This window comes from Pelmatolapia mariae, linkage group LG10_11, assembly GCF_036321145.2.
Source record: "Pelmatolapia mariae isolate MD_Pm_ZW linkage group LG10_11, Pm_UMD_F_2, whole genome shotgun sequence".
Classification (NCBI taxonomy): Eukaryota; Metazoa; Chordata; class Actinopteri; order Cichliformes; family Cichlidae; genus Pelmatolapia; species Pelmatolapia mariae.
Genome location: NC_086236.1, coordinates 16919305 through 16927952, shown reverse-complemented (window position 1 = coordinate 16927952; position 8648 = coordinate 16919305). Strand labels below are relative to the sequence as shown.

Here is an 8648-nt window from a genome sequence, read left to right as displayed (position 1 = left end):
GAATTAGCATAAAACTAATACTCTGAAGGTACTACAAACATTTTCACAGCAGGGATGTACGATGAGTATCATTAAAAAGGTAATTTAATTTGAGCCACATTAAGTGGGGGCACATAAATACATATGCCATCTTTTTTTTTCTAGATTTGTTATTGCACAGTTATTGCCAATTTGCTTTCTGATAAAATTAACAAAGGAAGTCCAAATCTTAGCAAATTTACAGCATGATTCAAACATAAACAGCTAGGCTCATGAGGAGTCTTTCCTGTATGAGTCAATCACAATCAGACTGATGCTTAAAATAGATCCTGTAGCACTTAGAAGTCAGAGCTGGTGAGAAAGAATAGTGAGTGCGTAAACTCAAGCATCATCTTGTATGAACAAGGTGTGAGGATTTTCATTCAGAGCACTGAAAGTATCATCTATACCTGATAAGAGGCTTTCACACAGACTGCACTAAAGGTTAAAATAATGTTTTATAGATTCTTTTAATTGTAATATCTTAGTGATAAAACTTTGTGTGACTTCTTTATTCTTTAATTGAAGTGGGGCACCTGTTTACTTGAATTTTCCCAAAATAAAAGCATCGTAATGTCATTCTGCCGCTCATACCTCATATTTGATGTATTCATGAATGAAAACATGTCAATCAAAGCACGTGGGATTTTTTTTTTTTTAAGAAACACGGGGAGATACAATTTCAGCAACCATGAGTCTGCATCCAATGCCTCACAGATGAAAGTTTCAGGACGAATGGGAAGCTTTGGAAACGTTGCCCAGTAAGAAAGCTGTCTTGGGTTTTTTTTGTTTGTTTGTTTTTTCCTATTATTTAGCAAACAAATTATAATAGTGTCACACCTGGAGTAACTGACATTTTCACTTACCTGAAATGACAGGTCTAGAACTTCTGCCATCTCGCCCGTCAACTTTGTGCTACCCCATAATAATAACTGTCAGCTGTCAACAACCCGACAACAAAACAGCCTTTTATCACACTGTTTTGCACTATGCTTGTCTCGCTAACAACCATAGTGGCGAGACCCTGAATGGAGGGAAACACTTGACGATGAATACTGTGAATAAGCATAAAGATGCTTTTTTGGATAATCCATCTGCTCTCCTACAAGGACATGCACATTGTGTATGGCCTACATTGCCAGCTCCAGTGAGGATCCGGAACAGACAGGACATTCGTCATACTCTTCCCTGTCCTCCTTTATGTGCCCACAGACTTCAAGGATCGCGCGGCAGAATGACAGCGTCTCTAATAATGTTGCTGCAGAGGACAGCATCCCAGTTCTTCTGCTGTAGGAAACAAGCTGCAGGCCATTTTGACCTCTCTGACCATGACTGCTTCCCCCTGTTTTGGCTCTTGGCTCTGGCTGTGAAGTTTAACCTCTATGTCCTATTAATCAGGGTGTGTAGCAGGCCATCAGAAGCAGCAGTTCGCAGTACAGTAAGAAAAAATGTAAAATCATCACACTGCAAGTATTACAATTCTAGATCTGTAGGGTTGATGTGGCATTTTACTGTGAAAGCTTTCATTCTGAATCATGGTGGATTTTTGTTTTTTTAATTTTATGTTTTAAAATATTCAGTCAATCCACATCAATCATGTATCTGTGCAATAACTATGTTCCTGTTTCCTCATACACACATGCTAATGATTCCCCGTTGCATCTCGATTGCATCTTCTACATATGGTGCACCACTGCCCCCCTGTGGAAAACAGTAAAACATGATGGCGTGCAGGATTTAATTCTATTATTAAATCTAGTTTGTCAAAATCCAGCAGAATATTGTTTTATTTGATAAAATTTGTTAGTTTGGTTAGATTGGGGTTTTTTTTTTTCATCACTTCATCTGTAACATATTGAAAACTGGTCAATATGAATAAAAGGTAGGTTTTAACAAATGTGTTTGTAAGGATGTAGGAACTGCATTGATTTGACAACTGCTCCAAACCTTTAAAAATTCTAAATTTTCTGGGAGGCAAAATTCACAAAACTGGTATAAAAATAGAATAAATTAAACTCAGAAAACGCCCAGAGAAATCGTAATTAAGTAGTTAGTCGCTTTCTGCATTCAGAATTCCACTGGCTAAAATGCAAAGCGTCTGTAGGTGGCAGATAGCTGTTGACACTCACAGTTGTTCCTCTCTCCTGACCACCTCTATGCACAAAATGTTGTAAAAAATAAATAAATAAATAAATAAAACTTTCCGATTTGGAGTCATGACTGCAGATGTGTTCTCACTTATTTTCTTATGTAATTGTGCATACCCCATCCTTTTCTCTCTGTTTCCTTTCCTTAAGAATAACTTTTTGACAGTCTCTCTTCCACTGAGACCATTTCATTTGGTGAACAGTAGATGGATCAGCTGAAGGGTGAGCTGTATCTCTTAGGTCCTGTGCCAGGTCTTTGCTGGATTTTTTTCCTGTTTCTTAAGGACATGACTTTCTGATAGTTTTTTAGACCTGACACTTCTTCTTTTGTCCTTTACTTATCCAGTTTCTTAAACTTTTTTTAAAAGACCTTTACAAAGCTTGAAGAACTATTGCTCAGGACTACTTTAAAAAAAATTATAAGGAACTGCAAAATCCATCCATCCATTCTCTTCCACTTATCCTTATCAGGGTCACGGGAGAGCTGGAGCCTATCCAGCCCTCCCTCCCACCCAGCTACCATAGTTAGAGAGGTGAAGTACACCCTGAATAGGTCACCACTCTGTTACAGGGCTTCTCCAGAATATGACAGTATATTACATCAATGTGTTTTATGGTTGATATTCATATTCTTCCATGAGCTAATTGAAATACTTAACAACATAGTGTTGATAGTTTAGATAAAATGTGATTTTTGATATGTGGTAATTTATTTGAATGTATTTATATTATTTTGTTATTTTTGCAAGTACGGCCATATTGTTGTGTTTAGGATGCTCACTTTTGCATAACAGGAAATGCGGCACTGGGATAGTCAGTAACATGTTGCAGCAACCATTCTGGAATGAATTAAAAGTTAAGCAAAAATGAAAAACAGCAGATCAGTTTGCAAAGCTCTCCCCTTCACTCCCTCCCTTGGTCTCAATAAGGGACAAAGTGAGCAGATGGCTCCTCACCAGTGCTGGTGAACATCAGCAGCAGCCTTGTCTCCTGAGTGGGTGTGTGCACGTGTGTGAGAGAGGGAGGGAGAAAGGGAATGTGCATTTTTTACATTTCCTAAGTGGCATGTGCATCACAGCAAGGCAACATGTGGACTTTCTCAGCAACAACAACAACAACAACAAAAAACGTTACTAAGACAAAGACCAAACTACAACATCATCATCAAAGAGAGCAATCACAATCTGCCAGTCTGTCTCCCCATAAAGACCCTATGAGGAGACAGAAGGAGTGAAAATGCATGCTCTGAATCAGAAGTGCCTACAGACAATCACTTCCTAGTTGAAAAAAATCCTGAATACAGAGATTTCTCAAATTTTCACGAGTCACCCTAGTAAATATTCTAGGGCCACATAAACTATTTATAGATTTGCTAATTAAAAGTAGCAGTGATAAATTAATAAGAAAGGACACATTATTTGTGATTTGGCTGTCTAGGGATTCAAGAAATCAGTAGGTAATTAAATAATGCGTCTCCACTGGGAAAACTGGATTAAATTATTACCTTGAATATGTTCATTACTGCTTTTGAACCCTTAAGAAGGGCAGCTATCACTCTGGAGCGAGTGTGTGTGTGTGTGTGTGGGGGGGGGGGGGGGGGGGGGGTGTTGCTTTCATATTTTTTGTCAAAGGAGACTCGGGATCAAAGACAATGCCAGAATTTTTGACAGAGTCCTTTGGGAGAATGGTACTGCCACTGGAGTTCAAAGATGCTCTGATAAGCAAGCTTCCTGCAGTCTCACATTTGAATTTCACTTTTATCTGTGCTGAAATTCTTTGCTGTTATTTTGTGTTTTTGCAGTTCTCACAAATTTCTTGACTTTTACAGTAGCTGCTTGAGACATTGCAGCAAAAGAAATTCTCATTGTGTCTTTAGGGGTCGGGCTCCCACAATTTACTCTAGGCAGCTCTCAGAATTTTTGCAATTCACCTCACAAAATTAAAAAGGTGTGTAATTTTCTGCTTTTAAGATCCATAAATTAATATAAAAGGTCTTATGATTTAACTTTTTGCCTAAGAACTGATCAGTCATGCAAAAGGAGAATATCTAGTGCTGAATGATAGTGGCCATTGACCAGCACAGAAAAAACAGCATCTAAGAAGACAACGTTTGTTGCCTTGACTTATCAGAGTTGACTGTCAACACTTTTGCATTAATGTGCAATTAATTAATGTGCAATTTTAAAAGCGATGCAAGTAGCATTTAATGGTGACCTAGCATTCTTTTTTTCCTAAACCCTAAATCCCTGACCATGTGACTTAACTCTTCAAGTCACGAGAAGTCAACACACAGAAACCAGGGAGCTGGTGGTAAATTGAAGTGTCATCAGTATGCATCAGAAATCATTTCCTACCAAAGGAGAGCAAAGCAGGCAGGGAGTAAGAGGGAGAGAAAGGGTGATCTGATGGGCTATGAAAGCATTAGTCACTACAGTCACTGTAATAATGTAATATATTCAGTCTACACAAAGCATTTTAGACCCTAACATAATATATTTAATATTGACGTAGTAAGATATGATTACCATCATTAGATCAACAAAATTATACGATAATGAAACACTCGTTTGAACTGGAAAATACTTCCAGCTGATGCTTTTTCCTCTCTGTCCTACCTGCTTTTTGCAGGTGCATTAGTTTAGAGAATTTTGAAAAAACCATGAACACTGTTCATCACTTATTATCCCTTTAACAGCACGATCTTCTATCTTCAAACAGATGCTCTAAAAAGTGGCAAATACTACCTAGTTATGCATGAACAGTATTCTTTTTTTTCAGAATCTTCAGTACAAATTCTCATAGGAATTTCCATATGCAGTTTTTTCCTAGGTTAGCTCTTCTTTTTGTTATTTCAGTTATCTATAGCATTCACCCCATGACTGTATTTTCAAAAACCTTTAGATGGTACCATACCACCTCTGAAAAGTTATGAAAATAACTAATCTGACGATATAACATAAAGTTGTGGATAATATATATGTAGTTTGTGACAGAGTAAGTGTGTTTTTGCAAAACTTTCAACTTAAAAAGCTATTTGTTTGTTTGTTTGTTTATGTATTATCATTATTTGTTTGTTTATTATTTCTTAGAAAAATCCCATTGGTTACTATGAACAGTCATATTTTGAAAAGACTAAACGGAAGTAATAATCATTCCTTCCTGCTCTGACTACTCTCGTGAACACTGTAGCTATTTATTACATTTGATTGATTTCAACAACTGATTAACTGTTTTCTCCTGGCTGTGTATTTCAGCAGACGAGTTACAGTGGTTAAGCTATAAGATCGTGGCGTGTTATTGTCATATATTCATCAGCCACGTCAATATCCTCTGACCCCGTAAGTGAAACTAACTTCTCGGGCTAGCTTTAGCCAAGTTAGCTCGGCTGACTTGTCCATGGCACCTCTCCGGGTCTTGTGTATCCATGGATACCGTCAGAACGCCATCTCGTTCCGTGAGAAGACAGGGGCTCTGCGGAAGCTGCTGAAAAAACACGTAGAGCTGGTTTACGTGAGTGCACCCCTCAGTGTGCAGCAAGCTAACACGGAAGGTGGGTCACCAACACCTGTTGCTGAGCCTATAGCTAACTGTGTGTTAATAGAGCTTAATAATTATTAAGTAATAGTTGTTATTACCCAGTTAAAGTAAATTGTGTAAATATTTGGGCTGTCTCTCATTTCTTTAAGTTTTTCTATGAAAATGAGATATTGGGTGCAGTGATTTATTGAAACATGTGCAAGTGTGCAAGGAGTCATGGAAAAACAGTATGTGAGGCAAAAGCAGAGTTTGTTCAGTTCTAACATGCTTCAAACTCAATGTTTGCTATGGCCATATTTGGTGTGGTTAAAACTCTACTGAGTTTTAACAAGACAGCTAAAATATAGCCCCAAACAATGACACAGCCTCCACCATGTTTTAGAGATGGCTAAAGACACACATTGTTGCACCTCTCTCTTGACCACCTCTTTATATACTGATGTCTAATTGAACCAAAAATTCAAAGTTTGGATTCATTGCTCTATAAGACCTGTTGCCATTCATTTTCAGTCCAGTTCTTGTGTGATTTGCCATACCTCAGTCGTTTCTCCCTGTTTCCCTTTCTAAGAACTCCTGAAAACATTTCTAATAAGGCTACAGTAACCAATAATTCAGTTCAATGCAGGTTTATTTATATAGTGCCAAATCACAACAACAGTCATTTCAAGGTGCTAGAGGGAAGGTTGATCAACTGAAGAGTTTCTGTTGGATCTTTTAGGTACTGTTTACTGCTGTAGATATTTTTTTATTTAGTCCTGGTGCTTCTTTTGTTCTCCACTTGTCTAGTTTCCTCTAAATCTTTAAGGACGCAGTGCACATCATGATAACTTTTAGATTAATAGCACTTCAGAAATCACCTTGTTGGTGAAAAACTACAATTTTTATTTTTGTCAAACATCTTTGGCATTTTTCAAAAATTCACCTAAAGAAATTATGTTTTCTTCTGACAAAGTGCCTAAAGATACAATTTAAAATTGTTTTCATATGTGTCGACACAACACTGGTTCATCTCTTGAGTTAGGTGCCTGTTTTTATTCTTGAATGATTCATAAGAACTGGAGAACTATTGCTCAAGACCGCTTTAAAAATGACAAGAATGTGTGGCTTCTTGAGAGCAAAACAAAGAAATAAGGGGTGACTCACAGTACAGAATATTATATCAGTATGTATTTTATGAGTAATTGACACGGGTATGTATATTCTTTCAGGCAATAATTCAAATACTTAACATTATAGTATTGGTTTTAGATTAAATGCTGGTTTTGATATGTGTTAATGATTTATTTATATTGGTTTGTTATTTTTCAGATACAACCATATTGTTGTGTTTTGTCATCCATATTCAGGATGCTCAGTTTTGCATAACAGGAAATTTAGGGCTGGGCCGTTTAGTAATATGTTGCAACAAGACCTTCAGAAAGCCTGGTGAACTATTACTCGAGACCACTTAAAAATATACAAGTCTGGCTGCTTGGAAGTAAAGTATAAAGAAATGAGAGGTGGCTTGAGACTTTCACACAGGATTTTACGATAGGTGCATATATAACTGCTCTATATCTGATCAGAGTTTTTTACCAGTTCTATGCTCTCATTTTAAATTCCACAGGTCAAATTCCACTGTTGACCAGGTCATCTGTGGAATTTGGCTGAAAACTCAGGACAGGTCGGCCGAAAACTAATTTTTATGTTTCTTTAATCTGAACATACCTTCCTGGTTTTATGTAATCTAATATATGTGCCAGATATCACTGTTAGTCACTGTTTTGTTGTCTGCTGTCAGCCTGTTGCAGTGGCCCGAGTTATTATGTCACATCAATTTAGTGCTCGCTAAATGTTCAAAGATGTTTTGAAGAAGAACTGAGAGACTAGAAAAGTAGAAACAAATACCCACAAAAATATCAGCATCTGCATCAACCCCAAATCTCTGTTGCCTTCCTTTGAAAGTAGCCACTTTCCTCTTCTGTCCTTTCAGAAGTTGCAGATAAACAGAATGATTCAGCTCCTGAGTCTGGAGGTGATGAGGACCCCAGGGGTTGGTGGTTTTCTGACATCAAGGCTCGGAGTTTCAACGCTCAGCAGCAGTGTGAAGAAAGCCTGGGGCTTGACGAGAGCGTGACAGCTGTGAGAGAAGCTGTGAAGGACCAGGGTCCATTTGATGGCATCTTGGGCTTCAGCCAGGGGGCCGCTTTTGTCGCCATGTTGTGCTCACTTCAGGAGCAAAAACTGGAGCCGGCGTTCGGCTTTCGCTTTGCCATCATCGTCGCCGGTTTCCGCAGCGCATGTACGGAACACCAGAAGTTTTACAACTCTCCCATCCAGGTGCCCTCCCTGCATGTGTTTGGACTGGAGGACAGAGTGATCCCTGATAAGATGAGCAGGGACCTCCTCCCCTCCTTCCAAGACCCTCAGGTCCTCATTCATCCTGGTGGTCATTTTGTTCCTGCCGCATCTGCTCACAGGCAGACGTACCAGGACTTCCTCAAGAGGTTCCAGTGAGATATCACAGTCACAGGAAGCCTATGTGAAGATTAACAGAAGTCGACTCAAACTCTAAAATGTGGCTGGTTGATTTTTTTTAATGTTCAGAAACATCTTGTGAGAAAATAATTGATTCCAGATGCAAACTGTTTATTTAAACTACTCTGCTCTGTGTTTCTTTTTGTGAGCTAAGCAACAGCCTTATTGTAACCCTCAGTGAAAATTTATTGCCTTAATAAAGATGAAATTATGTCTTTGTATATGTTTGAGATGCGCTTTAATTCACCAGCATTGAAAAAGCTAAATCTGATTAGCAGCATGGCTTTGTGCCAGTAAAGGGTTATTATATCTGTCTTTTTAGCTGAAATATTGTAGTTTCCGGTCACTCCTTAAAGTCGGTACAATTTTATGTAGTTATTCTTTATTTAACCCGGGACATCTGACTCTCCAATCCCTTATGAAAGTGTC

The 8648-nt window shown here is 38.2% G+C and overlaps 1 protein-coding gene across 1 annotated transcript; it reads left to right on the top strand.

Moving 5' to 3' along the window:
- Positions 1 to 5360: 5360 nt before the first annotated feature.
- ovca2 (OVCA2 serine hydrolase domain containing) lies at positions 5361 to 8401 on the top strand. The gene is made up of 2 exons (XM_063487443.1): positions 5361 to 5715; positions 7675 to 8401. The coding sequence occupies exons 1-2, from the start codon at positions 5562 to 5564 to the stop codon at positions 8196 to 8198; spliced, it is 678 nt and encodes a 225-aa protein (XP_063343513.1). The 5' UTR covers positions 5361 to 5561; the 3' UTR covers positions 8199 to 8401.
- Positions 8402 to 8648: the final 247 nt, after the last annotated feature.

What these genes read in the sequence shown, in the direction of transcription:
- ovca2 (XM_063487443.1), top strand. Translation starts at nt 5,562, where the DNA reads ATGGCACCTCTCCGGGTCTTGTGTATCCATGGATACCGTCAGAACGCC. An exon ending in GCAGCAAGCTAACACGGAAG is followed by an intron (nt 5,716 to 7,674) that starts GTGGGTCACCAA and finishes CTGTCCTTTCAG; the next exon opens with AAGTTGCAGATAAACAGAAT.